The sequence below is a fragment of the Pipistrellus kuhlii genome, unplaced genomic scaffold, assembly GCF_014108245.1.
Source record: "Pipistrellus kuhlii isolate mPipKuh1 unplaced genomic scaffold, mPipKuh1.p scaffold_m20_p_17, whole genome shotgun sequence".
Lineage (NCBI taxonomy): Eukaryota > Metazoa > Chordata > Mammalia > Chiroptera > Vespertilionidae > Pipistrellus > Pipistrellus kuhlii.
The window spans coordinates 7,540,538-7,560,184 of record NW_023425482.1 but is presented as its reverse complement, the minus strand read 5'-3'; the positions used below and the strand labels follow the sequence as shown (position 1 = coordinate 7,560,184).

Genomic DNA, 19,647 nt, shown 5'->3' with positions numbered 1-19,647 from the left:
TTCTGGGGGTGATGAGAATGTTCTTTTATTTTATAACATTTTTTTTAACAACATATGTTTTTATTGATTTCACAGAGAGAGGGAGAGAGAGAGAGAAACATCAAAGATGAGAGAGAATCATCGCTGCCTCCTGCATGCCCCCTACTAGGATGGAGCCCCCAACCCACGCATGTGCTCTGACAGGACCTTGACCTCCTAGTTCATAGGTCAGCGCTCAATCACTGAACCACACTGGCCGGGCTGATGGAAATGTTCTAACAAGGAGTCTGGTGTGGTTACACTGCTTCACAAACATATCAAAAGGCATTGAATTATACCCTTTAAATGAGTGAATTATATGATATGTGAGTTATATCTCAGTGAAACTTAATTTAAAAAAGAAAACACAATAGGGCAGAGGTTCTCAGAGGTGGTGCTTTGTGGACTAAGGCAGTTAATAAAATCAGACCGTGCTGAGAACAACATGGCGGTCCCCTCTGGAGCAGGGCACGGTGTCTGCCTTCTCCCCCATGTCACCCTCTCCCCGAATCTACCCTGAGCTGGTTGGTGCTCAGAGACCCCGTATTCCCTGGAGAAAGTGTAACACCTCAAGAGCTGGTTAGGGAATCCGGGGGTAGGCCGCAGTCCCCTTTATATTAAAGAGCCCTGGAATCCGCTTCCCTTTTGTCCTTTCCTCATTAACTGGCTTTCTGTAAAGGTAATGGCCCCATTCCCAGGACATAAATGAGACAACAGCCTTTGTCCTGCTCGGTCTGTGGGGCCCCGTGAGCTCTGAGATGCTGCCGCGTTGGGGGGGAGGGGGGGCTGGGGATGGATGTCCCAGGCCTGGTCCTAATATAGTGTTTTAAATGATGCCTGACCCCAACTGGACCTGCGGTCCTGGCAGAGAGTAGGCACGGGGCATGCGCTGGCTGGCTCGCGGGCCTGCTTTTTATTAGTGAGGAACGGGAAGCTCGGCTCCGCGGGATGAGGAGAGGTGGCCCTCGGCCTCCGCCAGGTCTGTTGGGCAACCTTCGCCTCCACCTAAACCGAGGCCGTCGTGAGCTAATCCACAGTCACAGCGCTTCCTGCGTCTGGCAGCCTCGCCCGCCCGTTAATATTGCCCAGCGGGAAGAGCTAGGACAGAGGAGGGGCGGGCGTGGGTGCCCTCCTGATTGTGGCACGTGGCCTGGCACACGATGTGCTAGGGAACATGGGCAGCTGGGCAGGCACGATTCTAGGGCTCCACTGGTTGTGAGGCACCCACTGCTGCGTAACAAACGGCTACAGATTCGGCCGCTCCCAGCCCATTATTTACCATCACGCGCTGCCGCGGGTCCTCCGTCCGCTCAGGGCCTCACAGGTGTGTCCTGGCTGCAGTCCCACCCGCAGATTCATCCCTGTTGTCGGCAGAACTCATTCAGCCCTGTGACTGGGGGCTGCTGTGAGCATTCGGGGTTTTGTGTGGACACACGTGTTTGGTTTTCTTGCGTATCTGCCTGGGAGTAGGTCTGGGGGGGTCCTATAACAATTCTAGCTTTGATCTCTTGAGCAATTTCCAGGCATTTCTACACCATCTTACCACCCCACCAGCAGGGTAGGAGGGGGTTGCGCAGCGTCTTAAACATGATTTTGATTCGTTGCCAACACTTAATAATCACGAGGGGGCAGCTTTTAAAAATAGATGCCCCATGCCAAAACCAGTTTGGCTCAGTGGATAGAGTGTCGGCCTGCAGACTGAAAGGTCCCGGGTTCGATTCCGGTCAAGGGCATGTACCTTGGTTGCGGGCACATCCCCAGTAGGGAGTGTGCAAGAGGCAGCTGATCGATGATTCTCTTTCATTGATGTTTCTAACTCTCTATCCCTCTCTCTTCCTCTCTGTAAGAAATCAATAAAATATATATTTTTTTAAAAAAGGATTAGAAAGGTTCCTTAAAAAAAAAAAAAAATAGATGCCCCGTTTCCTCTCGAAAAAATCAGATCTGGCAAGATGGGGCTCGAGTCCCTCCATGCAGCCACTCCCCTGGTGCTAAGAGAGGCTGCCCTGCACGCTCACCCACCCAGTGCCTGGCTTATGGCTTACCCTCCTGGCCCCAGCGGGATGTGTGCTTGAATCTCCTGTCCCTCCTGTTCCCACTCCTTTCAAAACCTGCTCCCCTTGAAGGCCTAGTTCACTTGCTGCCTGCTCCAGGAAGCCTGCCTGGATTTCCCCAGCCCCGTGGAATCGTTCATTCTGAAACCCCTACAGAGCTTGTCTTCTGCACCCCTTCCTGCCCAATAGTCGTCTCTCTTCCCACCCCCTGTTCTCTGATTAAAAGCTGTGCATCTCCCGCCCCTGATTGCATTGTAACAGCCATTTTTCCCCCTGACTACTTGGGTTCAAGTCCCAAATATTGCCTGGAGCTGGCTGGACGGGTCATCCTCTGACTCATGGCGAACATAGCAGCCCTGACAGCTTCCCAGGATGAGTAGGGTGAGGCTGCAAGACCAGCTGAATCCTGCCAGGGTGGGATCTGCAGGGGGGGCTCCGGGGTCCCTGCCATGGTGACGCCCCCTCCCAGGGTCCCCACCAAGCCTGGGAGTGCGTGAATTTAGTGCGCTGGGCCAAGGTGCAGCCTCCTCCTGGCTCCAGCCTAAGCCGCCAGCACGCCTGTGGGATTTGCGGGGGCTGTGGTCTGGGCTGCGTCACCATATGGATCTCATAAATTAAAGCGTTCCCGGAAACGGAACGGTAAATTTATCCGTCTCTCGCACATAGGGCTGCTGGAGCCTGTGCTCACCCAAGGAATTCTGAGCCATCCATCTCTCTTAGGCACTTTGGTTTTATAGCTCTAATCCCGGGGGGGGGGGGGGGGGGGGGGGATGGATCAACATGAAGCTGCTTTTCTACAGCCCTGCTGGCCCTGGAGCGTGTAATCAGGAAATGGGGGTGGCCTGTCCCCGGGACTGGCCCCGAGGTAGCTGTCATTGGTTATACTCAGGCCCTGAAACCCACCAGGGGCTTAGTTCACCCCTTCTGCCCAGGCTGCTGAGGTTGGAGGGGAGAGCCCCGAATCTGAAGCCCTGTGGACCTGGGCTCACCCCGCCTTGGCATCCTCAGGCTTCTGCCACTCCCTCTCGGAGCCTCAGTCTCCCCAGATGTGAAAAAGGGATGGGGCGACCAGCACAATCCAAGTTAAAAAGACAGAATGTACAACAGTGGTCTCGGGGGGCCGAGGGAGGGAAGTAGGGCGTTGGTGTTTTTAATGGGGAGAGAGTTTCCATTTGGGATAAGGAGGACGTTCTGGAGTAGGACGATGGTGATGATGGTTGCTCAACATTGTGAGTGAACTTAATGCCACTGAACTGTACACTTAAGAATGGTCAAGATGGTGTATTTTGTGTTACGTGTATTTTACCACAATTTTTAAAATACGGAAAAGGGGTTTTGGGCGATGACTACCCCGCTGGATGAGCTGAAGATGAGTAGGTTTATCTTTATGGCTGTAACTGCCAGGTAGGCGGTGATTGCCAGCTCCAAGCAGAGCCGCATGGGCTCGGGCGGTGACAGGCCTGTGGATGGAACCAGTGTCCAGCGGTCGGCCTGGTGCTCCCGGGAGGCTTTGCTGCTAGAGGAAGCCATTGCACTGGCTTTGCTGGGAGCCAGGTCTCCACTGCCCCTCACCAGCCGGGCTGTCCCGCCTGCACAGACCTGGCCATCGGCGGGGAGGAAGGTGTTCAACAGCCCACCGGTCCCACCCATGGGGCATCTCCAGGCAGGCATGGCCAAGACTCACCACGTCTACCCTCCTGTCATTCCAGGTCACCACTGCATCTCTCGAGGCACCGGCAGCCACCCGCCCTCCCACTCAGGAGCCCGAACCCTGGCCGGGGACCCCAGCGAAAAGCCTGCTCAGAGGCCCCAAGACCGCCCCGGAGCCGGGGCCAGCCCGGTGTCAGCAGAGCAGCCTGGACGGGGCCGGGCCAGACCTGGCGGGCACAGGTAGGTGCCAGTCTCTTTGTATCTTTGGGGATTGGAGCGGATGGCGCTGCCTTGGCAGGGAAGGGCCCCCAAAGCCAGTTCTGGCTCAGAGTTCCGCCCCAGGAACGCCACGTTCCTGCCGAGGGCCTAGAGGCAGAGTCTTCTGTGCTTGAGTTTGGATTTTTTTTGTTTTTGTTTCTGTCATCCTCAGGGATGAAACCAAATGGTGATTCAATCGGAATCCCTGCTTCTCGACACCCGCTCATCCTTGGTTCACAGACAGCCTTCCGTTTGTGGTGCTGTACTTATTTATCTCTGAGTGTTATTATATGCACTCATTCGTTTTAAAAATTAATGTAATGGATACCCAGGAACCTGATACCCAGCCCAGGCATGAGGCGGCCCATCAATCTTGATGCTCATCCATCCTGCCCCGCCCCCGCCCCCCCCCCCCCCCAGACGGAAGCACCATCTCAAGTTTGCTTTTTCCATAGCACCTGTGTCTGTCTCACTGTCCTGTGGTGTATGTAGCTCTGCTGAAGTTTGAATTCTGTGTCCCAGGGGCAGGCTCCCCTTCCTTGGCGTTCCAAGGTGCATCTGTGGACGTCACAAGCTGCCACTCTGTCGTACTGCCCTGTACTGTTCCGTTGTGGTACTGCTCGACTCGTGTGTGCCCGCTCTCTTGCTGCCCATGGCACCCGGAGCATTCCTGGGTTTTCCGGTTGTGAATGCACCCGTCTCTCACATGAGTTAACCTCAGCGGGGCCAGGTGGGGTAAGGACATTATCTTTAGGAAGGGAATGTCCACTGGTTTCCGCTGTGGGCCTTTCACTCCCACGCTGCCAGCCACGGAGACCCTGCCTGCCCCTCTCGACAGCACCTGGCAGCCTCAGTTTCCCGATGACAGAGAGGCTGGCCCCTCCTTGGCTGAGGGGCCTGTGAGTGTGCATCCCGAGGCATTGGCTGTGGGGCCTGTGGGCCCAGGGCGGGGGCAGTGAGTGGGTCCCAGGTGGGGCCCTTTAGCTGGACTTCGGCATGTGGTGGACACCCACGTTCTTACTCAGGAGGGTCCCTCGGGCCATATTTCTGTCAGTTGAGGGGGTTCCTGTGTGTGTCCTGCCTTGTGGCTGCCCCTGAGAGGACTAAGTCCTGAGACCCCAGCCTGCCTCTCTGTGCTGGCCCACTGTGTGGACCGCCGGCTGGAAGCTCGGCTTGTTCCAGGAGTGAGCTGAACTGGGAGGAGTCAGGCTAGCAGGTAAAGGGGGCGGGGGAAGGGGTGTTGAGGCAGCTGGCCTGCCCTGTTCTCATGTCATGTTGGGACCCTATCTGGGGCACTCATCTCCACGGCAACCCCAGTACCACCTCTTTCTCTCCGTGATGTGGACTCAGCTAGGAAAGGGGCTGGGCCTCGGGCCAAGGGCAGACCCTGCTGACCAGAAGCTTATGGGCAGATGGGGATGCTGGTCCGGTGGCAAGGGGGGCTTGCAGGTGGTGGGCAGGGATGCTTTTGTGGGAGCCGTTCCCACCCGGCTCCCCAGCACACTCAGAGCCATGGACGAGTGTCTTCTCCCATTCCATGCCTCAGTTTTCTCATCTGAGAAATGGGGGTGAAGGCTAATGTGAGTGCCTGCCTCACAAGGCAGGAGGTGAGAATGAATTAACGGGGACATGAAGAGCATTCAGTGCAGGCCCTGGCACCCTGGATGCCCATACGTGCTGGCTGGTGTCGGCACTATTGTCATTATAATTCCCAGTTACCCAGCTGGCTCCTCCTCCAGGCAGTGTGGAGCATCCCTGAGGCTGTTACCGTGACCTGCCTTCCCCCCAACCGCCCCTCAGCTCTGGGTAATAGCCTTCTAAACCATGACCCTCAGTGACACTACCTAACCCTCCCAGGCTGGCACACACAAGGCCCAGCCCCCTGCCCTGGGGCTGCCTGGGGCAGGGCAGGGGCACAGGGCCCACGCCTGCCAGCTGCTCCCCATCAGGCAGCCCTGCCTGGAGAGGAGGGGGTGCAGCTTCCCAGCCAGAGACCCGCCAGGAACTCCATCCTGCTGTCAGGCCTCTCCCGGGGAGGCCACTGCTGCTCAGAAACGTGACAGTGACTAATGGTTTATTACACACCTGCCACCTCTCATCCGGTGGGCGGGCACAGCCCTGGGCCAGCTATGCGCTTGCCAGCTGCACAGCGGGGCAGGCACAGGGGGTGAGCACGTTCAGACATGCAGACACACATGAGCGCAGGGACACACAGGGCAAATGCACCATACACAAGGATACCTGCACAAACACGCAGATATTCACAGGCACATACATACATACAGCTACACATGCACACGCAGGCAACACGATTCTCTTACACACACGCATGCACACACACATACACACACACACACACACGCAAGCAGGCAACCCTGTCACTTCCTCTCTCCAGAGCTCTGAATCCCTCTGTCTTCTCCTCTGTTCCCCCCGCCCCTGAAGTGAGGACAATATTGGAGCAGGGCCTTTTGGAGAAGGCCGGGGGGCTGTGAGCAGGTCGGGGGATGCACCTATTGCCGTGGAGCATAATTACCCACTGCAGTCCCTCAGTTTCCCATAAATGGCTGATACATGGAGACAGTAGCAGCATTTTCTCTGGGAAGAAGCCATCACACCAAGAACCCTTGTTGTGGGCCCAGTGGTTCGGTCAAGTGCCCACAGAGACACACAGCCAGCCTGCAACCTGTTCTCTGGCACAGCTGAGTGCCCGCCGGGGGCTGTCACCTGCTGGCTGCAGGGAGTGTGGCTCCAGGCTGCAGGGGAACTGGCAGGCAGGGCACACACCTCAGGCTGAGCATCTCCTCCAGTGGGTGGGAGACGGGGGCAGCCAGACTCCTGCCATGAGGCATCCTCCCGTGTCGAGCCGCCAGCTCCCAGCTCAGCGCTTCCCAATATTCTTAAGCGTTTCGTCAAAGGGAGATCCATTTCTCATGTGTCACCTGCATGTGGTATAAAATCCAGCGGGAGGACACTCCTAATTCATCATCTCTGATGGGAACAGGCATTCCTGAACAATTGTCTCCGTGCTGTCACAGCCTCCGTAGGAGACATGCAGCGCCATCCAGGAATAAGCAGGGGCGTGGCTTGGTGTCAGAGACCCCGGTTCAAGTTCCTAAGTCTCGGCACTGCCGATTCCCAGCCACGGGACTTTGGCAAGGTTGGGAGAATTCCCAAAGCTTAGCAGCTCCCAGCCAATGTGATCCCAACGAAATCTTCCTCGTAGCACGGTGTTAGTGATGGGATGGATGCCACGGAGGCACCCAGGGCAGCCGTGCAAGGTTGTACAGGTTGCACACGGCACAACTCCAGGGGGTGCCATTCTCATTGTGGTCTCTGTAAATGTGCTCCCAGTGTGGCCATGAGGGCTGCTGTGCTGACCAGCTCAGTGGTGGCCCCTGAGTGGTGCCATGTGGGCCCTGGAAGTCCTTTCTGAGCTATAGGACGGCTTTAAAAGTGGCTAATAATATTGTTATTAGTCCTGGCCAGTGTGACTCGGTTGATTGGGCATCATCCATGCACTAAAAGGTTGCTGGTTCAATTCTTGATCAGGGCACATGCCCAAGTTGCATGCAGAAGGTAGTTGATCTATGTTTCACTATCACACCAATGTTTCTCCCTCTCTCTCTCTCTCTCTCTCTCTCTCTCTCTCAATCTCTCTCTCTCTCTCTCTCTCTCTCTCTCCCTCTCCCTCTCCCTCTCCCTCTCCCTCTCCCTCTCCCTCTCCCTCTCCCTCTCCCTCTCCCTCTCCCTCTCTCTCCCTTTCTTTCTCTTTCTGAGAAGGTCTACCTTGGAGCGGGTACTTGGTACTGTCTCTGCTCCTCCTGAGCTTTGGTTTTAGGCAGACAACCTCTCTGTGCCTCTCTCTCCCTCCCTCCCTCCCTCCCTCCCTCCCTCCCTCCCTCCCTCCCTCCCTCCTTTTCCCTCCTTCCCATCCTTCCTCCTCTCCTCTCTCTGCCTTCCTCTCTCTCTAAAAATCAATAAAAAGTCTTTTTTTAATGTCTTCATTAAATTGAGATAGTGGAAGCCGCATACCCTCTGATGGGGTCGGGGTCGGGTCACAGAAAACCAGGTGGAGGTCGAGTCTCCAGTTAGAGCCATGTTCCTGGGGCCTGGACGCTGAGTGTTTATAGGAGCCGGTGCCCACCCTGGGCCACTTCGATTTCCTCCTCCTCTCCCCTGTAGCCGTGTGTTTAAATGAGTGCTTGTTGGGTGTGATTAGGGTGTGGACTCTTCAAGCATGCAGATCCCGTGCTCCCTGAGTTCAAATCCTGCCTCTACTCCTCCCGAGCTTTGGTTTTAGGCAGACAACCTCTCTGTGCCTCAGCTCCCCCAGTTCTGAGGATCCCAGAGTCGATCCCTGCCCATTGCTCAGCACAGTGCCTAGCACATGGGAGCAGCCGAGACCTGAGCTGGCGACCACTCCAAGCCCTGGCCCCACAAAGGCCTTTGTCTCTTTGTTGGGCAAACAAGCTCCCAGCTGGCCAGGATTGGGTCTCCTTGGCCAGGAAGGCAGGGCCTCCACTTGGGTACTTGGCTCAGGCCCTCAGAAGTCCTTGGCAGATCTCCCTTGGAGCGGGTACTGGTGCTGAGTGCTTTGATGCAGGCGCTGGAGGGCCTCGGCCCCCGCTGCCAGGCGGCAGCTGCTTGGAGGGCCCAGGCGGCCGGGTTTGGCTGCAGCCTCTCCAGCCCAGCGGGTAAGCGCCCTCTTCCCAGCTCTAAGGGAAAGGCGCCTCATGCAGCACGAGCACAGCCCTTCTCTGTCACCCTCTCCCTGTGTGTCTGCAGCCCAGCTGGGATCCAGAGTCCGTTTTCTCTCCGACTAGCGCTGTGTTTATCTTCTCGGGAGCTTCTTGTGACACTGGGGAGCTCAGAGCTTGCAAGTCGGGGCAGGAGGCCTGGAAGCCCAGGCAGGCTGGGAGGCTCTTCCCTTGTACGTCGATCTCACCCCAGAAGCCTCTTTGAGTGTTTAATGGGGCTCACTGTGCTGGGCCCCCCTCCGTGCTGGGCCTTCACGATGCTTCCCGCCTCTCTGCTGATGACTGCACCCAGGTCTGGCTGCTTTCGGCTGGTCCCCTTGGCTAGTGTGCGACTTTGTGTGTCTGTCTGTCCGTCTGACTGATTCAGATTTTCATGAAATAAGAAAGAATGTACCTTTGGCAAATGAACAAGCTGATAAACTGAGCATTGACTTAAAGGCAGTTCTCATAATGGCACAATGATAAAGGCGGCCTAATGACCTGACACAATTGCTGTGAAAGGGGGCTGTTGGCCTTGGAGTCTAATTTCTTTCCAAATAATTTGTGGTCAAGATTTCAGGTGGAAGCCGGAAACCAGTTTGGCTCAGTGGATAGAGCATTGGCCTGTGGACTGAAAGGTCCCCGGTTCAATTCAGGTCATGGGCATGTACTTTGGTTGAGGGCACATCTCCAGTAGGGGGTGTGCAAGTGGCAACTGATCGATGACTCTCTCTCATTGATGTTTCTAACTCTCTATCTCTCTCCCTTCCTCTCTGTAAAAAAAACCCAATTTTATATATATATATATATATATATATATATATATATATATATATATATATATATATATTTTTTTTTTTTTTTTTAAGATTTCAGGTGGAAAAGAAGGGGTCAGTGGAGCCACAGATATGACTGTTCCGGGACTCCCAATAAGGTGCTGGAGCCCCATAACCAAGCACAGGCCAGCCTCCATGGTTACTGCCCCGTGGGGCACCGGTCCACCACTGGCCGTGGTCTGTACCTGCCCACTGGCCTGCTTCCCCCTCCACAGGGTTCAAGCAGATAAAGTGGCACGTGGGGGCCTGAGCTGTCACAGTTTGGAATCATACGGGTTAAATTGGCTTGACAGCATCATTTGTGATGCTCTGGCTGTGCCCACACCAATTCTCACTCATGACCTTCTAATTGAGAGCAGAAGCCATTTGAAAATTGGGCATCCCTCCCGGTGCCCGGTGCTTGTATCTGCACCAGGATACCGGTCCAGCGAAGTTCGGATGGCTCGTTCACACGTCTGTCTTCACCTCTCTCCGGCCCCTCACGTGTTCATTTGCTCACAGATATCTGCTGAGCATCTACAATGTGCCAAAGACTGCATTAGACACCGGTGCACAAAACAGACATAAAATCCTGCCCCCAAGGACTGTCACTGAAGAGGAAGGCAAATAACTCACGAATAAGCAAGTTCATGTGTGATACCAGGTGGTGACAAGGAGGGTAGGAGGCATGGAGACGGGAGAGCGGGGATTTTACACTGGATGGTCACAGAGGGCCTTGCTGAGGAGGTGGCATTAGGCCAAGAGCTCCAGGCTAAGGAAGTGCCGAGACCCTGAGGCAGCCCTAACTCCCCATGCTTGCCATCTCCGTGAAGGCAGGAGCCATATCTTTCTGTCCCCTCTGTCTCTCCAGCGCCTGGCACAGCGCACGTAATAGCTGCTCGTCGGTACTTGTTGAGTGAATGTACATTGTTTATTCAGCTGGTATGGGGGGGTGGGATAGCGGGGAGAGGTAAAGAGGAAATGAGATTCTTATAAGCCACATGTGTCAAACACAAGGCCCGAGGGCCAAATCCGTCCCGCCAGGCCTTGCAATGTGGCCCGCATGGCGCTGTCATCACTGCACTCTGCTGCGTTTCCATCACAGTGACAGTTTATGACTGTTCAGTAAACCATTTGGCCCGCGATTTAGGCTGGATTTTAGATTTTGGCCCCTTCTCTGATAGAGTTCGACACCCCTATTATAAGCAAAGGGGATATGTGTCTTCCTGAAATTCCTGGGCCATGAGGGTTGGCCTAAATATATGTCAGGTGTTGTGAGTCTGGGAACAGTTTTTTTCTTAGTTCCATTAGTTTCCTGTTGCTGCTGTTTCAAACGACCATGAACTTGGTGGCTTAAAGCAACACACGTTTATTACCTTCCAGTCGGGAAGCCAGAGGCTAAAATAAAGGTGTTGCAGGGCTGTGTTGCTTCCCGAGGCCTCCAGAAGACAGACAAGGAAGGAAGTGTCCTTCCTTCCTTGTCTGTCTTCTGGAGGCCGCCTGCATTCCTTGGCTCATGGCCCCACCTCACTGCAGCCTCTTACTTCTGTTGTCACACTTCCTTCAAACCCCCCCCTCCCACCACCACCACCACCTCCTGCTTTTAAGGACCCTTGGGATTGCACTGGACCCACACAGATAATCCAGAATGATTTCCATCTCACTGTCCATAACGTAATCACCTCCGCAGAGTCCCTTCTGCCACGTAGAATGCCACTTCCACAGGCTACAGGCATTAGGACGGGGGTATCATAACGTAAGAGGCCACTGTTTGACCAGCCACACTAGTCATTCTGCCGGGCTGAGCAGGCCGCGTGCTGCCTGAGGGGCGTAGAAGGGCAGGCGGGCCGGTGAGGCCTGCGCTGGGAGCAGGGACTCACTGAGAGCTGACTCTGAACCAGATGCCATTGTAGGCGCTTTGCCAGGACTGGCCCTCAGGCCTCGTGGCCGTTCAGCCAGAAAAGTCCTGATTTAACCCCAGCAGGAGCACCTGGGCCACTCTGAGTCAGCGACTCCTCCGAATGTGGGGACAGCAGCACCTTTCGGGGGTTGTTGCTGGGAAGGTGACCTCAGTTACTAACCGCATTGAGGACAGGGCTGGGAGTCCCCAGGCCACCCTGGCTGGCGGTATCCTTCTTAGAAGGGCTGGGTTCTGTTACCCTAGGACAGTGGTCGGAAAACATGGCTCGCGAGCCACAAGCGGCTCTTTGGCACCTTGAGTGTGGCTCGGCGTTAGAACCACTTCTTCTAAACAGACTTGCCCAGGCCAACAACCGACTTCTGCGCATGGGCCACGAAGTTTCAGTCGCACTGTACGTGCGCACCCGCACGTGGCATTTTGCGGAAGAGCCTCACTCAAGGGGCCAAAGAGCCGCATGTGGCTCGAGAGCCGTGGTTTGCAGACTACTGCCCTAGGAGGTCTCAGATGCAGTTTGGCCTTTGCCCAGCAGGTGGTGGAACGAAGCACTGGGAACATGGCCAAAGGCACAGCCCTGTCCTACCCCAGTCCCCTGTCCTGCTGCCTCTGCTGGCTGTGGGAGAGGTGATTCACCCAAAGACCCAGATAAGGCTCTCCCATGGCCTCCTACCACCACACCCCAGGGAGCAACCTGGGGGCCCACCTTCGGGCATACGGAGCCCCCTCCTGGGTCAGCCTGGGCCATAAAGCAGCTGTCCCCCATCCCCAGGACATGCTGAGCCCTTCTGCCCCCCATAGGCCAGGGTGGGTCCTCACAAGGGGCAGAATGGCAGAGAAAGTGCATGCAGTGCAGCCAGGAGGGCTCCAGGAAGGAGGCAGTGCTTGAACTGGGAAATCTGGGCCCTTGAAGGCAGAGAGGAAGTCTCTCAGGGAGGAGACCCAGAGCTAAGTCCCAGATGATGTGAGGCCTCTTCCCTCCCCCGCTTTCCCTCATGCCCTCCTCCAAGTCTCCCCGGGGAACGCCTCTGTGGGGCCCCAGACACCACAGGCCCGGGGCGGGCCTTCCCTGGAATTGCCCTCAGAGTCCGTGACCCACCCTGCCCTGCCTGCTCATCCGCCCCCTTCTCACCCACAGTCCCTGCCTCCTCCTGCCTTCCCTTCCCTGTTACAGCCCCTCCTCCCGCAGGGCACTCGAAGGCCCCGTCGCCCAGGGTGCGGGAGCTTGCGCCCTCTCCTCCCACCTAAGCTGAGCTGTCCCGGGCCCTTTCTCTCCGGCACTTGCCCTTGGCATTGATGACCTCCGGGAATGCCCGCATGGATGGCTCCTGCTGCTTGGGGTACCGTGGAGCACCTAAGGGACTGCTGTCCAGCGTAGGGCAGGTGCTCAGAACAGACCGTTGAATGATTATGTGGAACAAGGGTGCCCTTGATCGGGGGAGAGGTCACATGGTGGGACCCTTGTGGGACCTGGAGTCCTCTCTGCTCCCCGGGGCACAGCAGTTCTCCCAAGTGCAGTAAGCACCTCGGGCCACTGAGTCCTGCCTGGAGAAGTGCAGCCAGGGTTTGCAGAGAAAGCAGGAAGTGGCCGCGCAGCTCCCAGCTCCCGCCACCGTCCGGAGCCCTCAGGCTCCTGTCAGCAGCTCAGGGTGTGTGCCAGCGGGTGGCGGCTGGGGGGGAGGGGGGGCAGGAGGAGGGCCTGCTGTCTGCCCGCGTGGTTGTGCTGCGGCTTGCTCTCTCTTGCACGCTCTCTTTCTCAACCGACCTCTCAGGAGTCTACTCCTGAGCCCAAACGGCAGGCCTGAGAGTCTCCCTCTGCTCCTTCAGCCACTGCGCCATCCCCTTCGTCTGCCCCCAGGCTGAAGGGAGCTGCTCCCAAGCAGCCAGGCCCGGCCAGGCCAGGGGGCCAGGAGCCAGACTGGGCAGCTCTCATGGACCAGAAGAGCCCCAAGTGGAAAGTGCTCCTGCTGGGTGAGTTACCCGGACGGCCCCACGCTCGGCCATGGAGGGGGTGTGGGTTCTGGGACAGTGCCTGGACTTCCAGAAACTGAGCTGGGGGCGAGGGGGCAGAGTGCTGAGCTTGACTCGCGAGAGGTGCGTGTCCTGGCTGCAGGCGCACACAGTGTGTCCATGGAGCATGAGCGCAGATAATGTATCCCCAGGCACGCCCATCTGAGCCCAGGGGGGCTCTCAGGGCGGGTGGCAGAGCGCCGAGACATGGCAGCAAGTGTCACAGCCCCCGGGGTCCCTTCCTGGGCATATTCCCCTTGCCCTGCCATGGGCAGCTTCCTCTTCCAACCGCGTGTCACAGAACACGGGCTGGCACAGGGCCTGGCACTGGGCACCTGTGGGTGAGCATAGCCGAGCCTGCTGTCATGCCAGCTGCCAGGGGCAAAGGGCAGAGGTAACTCCTTGGGAGCCAGGTAGCCTACAGAGGTCACTGAATCCACCCTCTTGTCCTTACAGAGGGGGAAACTGAGGCATAGAGGAGGGAGCTCTCCTACCAGGGGCCACCCAGCCATTGGGAACAGAGCAGAGTCTAGAACCTGGGTGACCCTTCTCCCGAGCCACCTCCTCTTCCAGAAGTGGGAGGCAAGAGCGGGAGAGGCCAGGGGCGGAGCAGGGAGATCCAGGAGCTCAGGAGCAGGTGGGGAAGGCCAAGGACACAGGTGGGGGGTCTGAGCCACCTAGGAGACCCGGGTGGGTACAGGTGACACCAAAGCCCTGGTGCTTCTGGTTCCTGTACCAGGTGGGGGGCAAGGGCTTCTCTGCCTGCCCCTCGCTCCCCTCACAGCCAGCTTCTTGGTCAGCACAGGGGACACGCAGGGCCCCGGGCTGCGCGGTGGGAGGCAGAGACTCTGGTCCTGACCCCCCACTCCTTGGCTTGGATTTAATCTAATTCAGAAGCGACACGCTGCTCACCTACAAGCAGGCCAGCTGTGGGATGGTGAGCTTCCCGTCCCCAGTGGTAGTCACGTCGGATAGACCAAATTTCTGCAGGGGCTGTGGACGGGCCGAGGGCAGGTGGGAAGATCTTTTTGAGTCTCATATCCGGGCCTGTCCTCTGTGCACCTCATCTGTGCAGCAGTTGACATTTGGCAGGCACATACTGCGTACCAAGGTCTGCCACACGTGGCAGGAGCCAGTGCCTCGGACCCTCACAGCACCCTGGGAGCTAGATGCTGTCTTCTCCTCCCCATGTCCCAGGTGGGGAGACTGAGGCACAGAGGGGTCCGATGATGTGGTGATTGGGCACCGGGCTGGTCCGTTGAGTGGCAGAACTGGGGCGCAGAGTGCGGCACAGAGCTGGCACCCTGGACCGCCGAGCAGGGTCTGATGTAGCCTCGATTATGGGAAGTCCAGCCCCCCATTTAGGAAAATGTTTCCTGGACTTTGAGAAGCCCAGAAGGTTCCAGAATCACCGGAGGGCTTTGTCTGGGAGAACCATGGCCAGTGGCTTTCCATGTCCTCTGCTAGGCCCAGGACAACCCCAGACCTGTCAGGACAGGCAGGTGCCAGGCAGTGAGGCATCTGGGGCGATGGGAGGTGGGGCCCCTTGTCCACCCAGGCGGTGCCTCACCTGCATCATGGGTGCTGGGAGGACAGCCAGGGGCCACCGGGTGCTTTCTGTTCCCATCCCTCGGGCACAGCCCCAACTCCAGCCCTTCCTCACCCCTTTGGCCAGCCCGGACCCACCTGCGTGCCTGCTTGGCTGGTGGCAAACTTGCCCCAGGTGGCCCAAGATCCCCTATCCCAAACTGCCTGACACCCATGCCTGCACTTGCTGCGATCCAGACCATCTTAAACAAAGCGGAGCACTGGCCTGGATTGCTTTGGCACAGAGCCTCGCTGGGAGGTGTCTCCCTTATCCCAGCTGCAACTCAGCCCTGCCTCCTCCAGGAAGCCTTCAGTGATTGCTCAGGACCTCCCTTTTCCCCCTTCCCTTCAGTATTACATCTCTTCCTCAGGTTCAAAGTGGGAAGAAAGCTTACTTGGCTTCAACTAGCTCTAACCGGGGGCACATTTGAGAGCCTAGGAGGTGGCATTATTTATTATATGGGGATGTTGGGTGAACCCTGGGTCTGTCCCTGGCAAATCAGGACATAACAGTTGCGTGGCTTACAGCACAATCATCAGCTATTTTGGTGCTGCCTTCTCTGGTTACTTCTCTTTCTCGTCAAACAAAGCAGGCAAGAGTGGGACGAGGGGAGGAAGGAAAGGGAAAGGAAAGATGGAGAGCTCAGGCTCTGGTATCTGCTCCTTGCTAGGAGAGCCTCAGTTTCCCCATCTGGGGCTGCTGTGGGCAGCTGCTGCAGATGGTCCCTGTGAGGGTTACATGAGGCAGTGTGCACGGCGAACGTTCAGTCACAGTATCCCTGTTGCTGGGAGGTGTCCTGTCCTCACCTCCTTCCCCTTCCAGCACCAAGTGGTGTCAGGTGAGCCTCTGATCCGTAAACCGCTGCCCAGAAGAGGGTCTGCTCACTGAGCTTTCCTAGAAGAGGTGGGTGGGTGGGTGGGTGTGGAGGATGGCTGGGTGGGAAGGGTACATGGGTGTGGGAGGCTTGAATGAAGGATGAGTGAATGCTGTGTCTCCCCTCTTCCCAGGAGGCCCAGCGACCTTGGCCAGCTGGCAGCAGGCAGTCGGGGACAGGTGTGATGGTGCTTTTGTGCCCAGGGCCCCCACTGCCACGGCAGGGCTGGGTTCTCTCTGCATGGCTGGGTGTTGTCTGCCAGGCCGCCCTCTCACCCTCCCTCTTGGCACCTCAGGACAGACAGGTCAAGTGGGTTTCTGGATCAGCGGCTCCTCTGGATCTCTCTGGGGCCTGTGTGTGTGTGTGTGTGTGTGTGTGTGTGTGTGTGTGTGTCAGCCAGGTATGTGGGTGATTCTGAGTGTGTGTGGTTCTGTGTGCGTGACAGTGTGTGCGTCCGGCAGACCCAGCATGTGAGGTGGCCCCTGTGGCCTTGAGCTGAGGGAATTAGTAAACAGACAGTGGCTTTGGCAGCTGGCCAGGCCCACCATCCCTGGAGGCTGGGAGGGTGGAGACGTGACACACTTGACCTGCTTGTTCAGTTGGGGCTGTGGAGGCTGTGGAAGAGGAGGCCCCTGAGGCCAGCATTTGGAACCCCAAACACCCACCCCCACCTGCCCCGTCCCCCCTCCCCCGAGGCAGGAAGAAGGCCCTGTCCTCAGGAGGGCAACGACAGCTGAGAGAAAAGTCAGACTCTTGCCCTCACTGACATTGGCCCCACGCTCTCTCCTACGGGGGCCGAGAGGCCATCCCAGTCACCCCCTTACTCCCCAAATATGGCATGAAAAGTGGGGCTCGGGACCCAGCCTGGGTTGGCGTCCTGGCACTGCCATTTACCTTCCCTCTCTGGGCTACTTCCTGCCACAACGCTCTCTGTCCGGGGCTGTGAGAACGGAGTGAGTCCCCTCCTTCTGGACAGCCCAGCGTGGCCGTGTGAGCTGGCAGCACCCTGGCTGTCAACTGTCCCCATCATCACCGCTGTTCTCGTCCGGGCACCGGAGTCCCATGTCACCTCCGGGGCCACTCCCGGCCCACCGCCTCCACGTGGGAAGAAACGCAGGAACCTCAGGACCCTGGCCGGACCAGGGGGGACCATATTTGACCCTTACCAGCCCCAGGGTGGGGGGCAGGCCACCAAGGTGAGACATAGCCCCATTAGCCAGAACCACTGTGCTCAGAAAATGCCACCCTGGGGGCAACACCGGCCACCCTCCCCACCTCTGACCCTCTGACCCTCTTCTCCTCACCCAGCAGGTACGGGAAGGGAAGAAGCATGTATTAAGCACCTAGTGCATGCCAGCTCTCAAGCTGGGGCCCGCCCAGCAATTCCGAAGCAGAAATCCCCACCAGGCACCAACCTCTACGGCCCAGGGGTCTTCAAACTACGGCCCGCAGGCCACATGCGGCCCGCAAAGGAGTCTGATCCGGCCCGCCAGGTTTTTTGGGCAGTGAGCGCAGCCGAGGTGTTACAGTAGGAATTAGTAGTTCATATAGTCCAGCCCTCCAGCTCTCTGAGGGACCGTGATCTGGCCCCCACTTTAAAAAGTTTGAGGACGCCTGCTACGCTCTGAGTCAGACCCTCCCCTGCCTCCTTGGGCCTGAGCCACTGCCCTCGGCCCCCTACATCCTCGAGTGCCCCTCCCCCACCACAGCGGGTGCACCCTTGGCTTCCTCCTCTTGCCCCCAGGAAGCAGAGGGCGGCGAGGTGGCCTGCAGCACAGTCTTAGGGACTAGGCGTGCAGGCAGTTCAGGGCATCCTTTCCGAGCCTCACTTTCCCAGTCTGTAGAAAGGAGATGACCAAGGATCTCCATCTTCTCCCGTGTTGGGAATGCCGGGCTGTTATGCGTGCTGCTGCTGCTACTGTTAACCCTGCCCTTCAGCCACGACCCCCTTCCCCGTCTCCAGGGGCAGTCCGGGCTCCCGGGGGCAGGTCTGGGGTGAGCTCGGTGGCTGGGTGGGCTGGTCTGGCCGCCTCGCGTCGCCCTAATGGCAGGTTTGGTCACAGACAGAGCCTGTGGCCTGGCGATGTGGGGTGGCGGCTCTGCTCCCGCCCGCCCGCCCGCCCTGCGGTCCCGGCGGGGACACGTGAACACAGCCTGGCTCTGTTCTCCGAACTGTGGGAGGCGGGCTGTCACCGCGGGAGCCAGGAGCTGGAGGGGAGCCCGGGCGAGGGGGAGGGGCTGCAGATGTCTGAGCCTCCGTCCCTCCGTGGCCGGGCCCCGCCAAGCCACAGGTGCCCCCGCAGCACAAGGTCTGAGTGGGGGTCCCACCGGGCGAGGGCTGGGCCGGGCTGGGCAAGGGGGCGCTGGGAAGGGGCGTGCAGAGTAGCAAGGAGGGGTCGTTTTTGGAGGGAGAGCCGTCCTGTTCTGGGGAAAGAGGTTTGTCTAAGGCGACACAGGCCGCCAGCACACCCCCTCCATGGCCACCACCACCACGAAGGCTGGGGGTCCTCCCGGTCTCCAGGCGGCTCTTGCTGCCGGGCAGACCGTGCGCTGCGCAATCCCGGGGGACCGCTCCGGGCGAGTGGTGCAGTGGCCCAGGGCCTCCCTCGCGTCTTTCCCACCAACCACACTTTGATTCTGGGTCTGGAATCCTGGTCACCTTTGATCGTAAGCCTGGAATGCTGGGGGGGGTGGGGGGAGGATGTGTGTGGGTGATTGTGGACGGAGGGGCGCCCGGGCTGGGCCACACACGGTGTGAGGGTTTCGGGGGGTTGCAGGAAGCCTTGTCTGGTCTTCAGAGGTCAGAGGGACATCTGTGTGCCTCAGAACACCCTGTGCCCCCGTTCCACCACAGGCATCTCTGTAGCGGCAGGAGGGGCGGGAACCGGGCCACCAGCCCCCACCGGTCCCTCCGGGCTCCTGGCCTTCCTTGTCAGATATAAGGCCTTAACTGCAGGGGATCAGTTGGGCCGCGGGCCAAACGGAACCTGGGAATTGACGCCAATAGAAACCTTTCCTCACTGTGTGACCTGGGGCAAGTGCCTAATCTCTTCTGTAGTCTGAACGGGGGAGGGCTGTGGGTGGATGGGACTGAGATAATGATGGGAAGCCCTTGGAGCAGGAACAGTGAGTAGAAAATGCCAATTACGGCTTCTCGCTGCAGAGGTCCTGGGTAGAGACTTCCACGTGGAGGTCCTGGCAGGCAGGAGGCTGGGGCTCACCTTCCTTGTGGCAGGGCAGCAGGGATGAGCCCTGGATTCATAGACACCTTCAGGGTTGCAGGGGGCGGCCTCCCTCCGGTTTCCTTGGGAGCTGGGGCGAGGCGTCCCGGCCTGTGGAGATTGTGCTGGAACTTCTGTGCTGGCGAAGAGGAAGCCACAGGCTCTGTGGTGGCCACTCAGCCTTATCGGGCCTCCTGCAGGCAGCCCCGGCCCTAGGAGAGGGCTTATCAGCCTGGCCATCTGCGCCCCAGCCCGCCTGGGAACTCTGGTGGTTTGGTGGATTTCTCTGGGAATGCCTGCCTGTCTCCCGGAGGTCAGGATGAGGCGGGCAGGGAGCTTGGACAGAGAGGAGGCCTGCTCGCCATGCTTTGCACAGATTCAGTCTTTGAATCCTGCCCAGGCCTCTAAAGAGGCAGGTGCACTTATAAACCCATCTTAGAGACTGAGAGACTGAGATCTGGGTCTACCTTTGTGCCCTCTGACCTTATGTGCAACCTTGGTCTCTGGA

General features: G+C 58.1%; 1 protein-coding gene across 5 annotated transcripts in view; it reads left to right on the top strand.

Moving 5' to 3' along the window:
• Positions 1–19,647, top strand: part of GSE1 (Gse1 coiled-coil protein) — a 402,534-nt gene that overhangs the window by 142,050 nt on the left and 240,837 nt on the right. For all 5 annotated transcript variants that reach the window (XM_036441246.2, XM_045582632.1, XM_045582633.1 and 2 more), the window contains exon 2: positions 3,782–3,962. In XM_036441246.2, the coding sequence (XP_036297139.1) occupies positions 3,782–3,962 (181 nt within the window). The remainder of the gene's footprint in view (positions 1–3,781; positions 3,963–19,647) is intronic.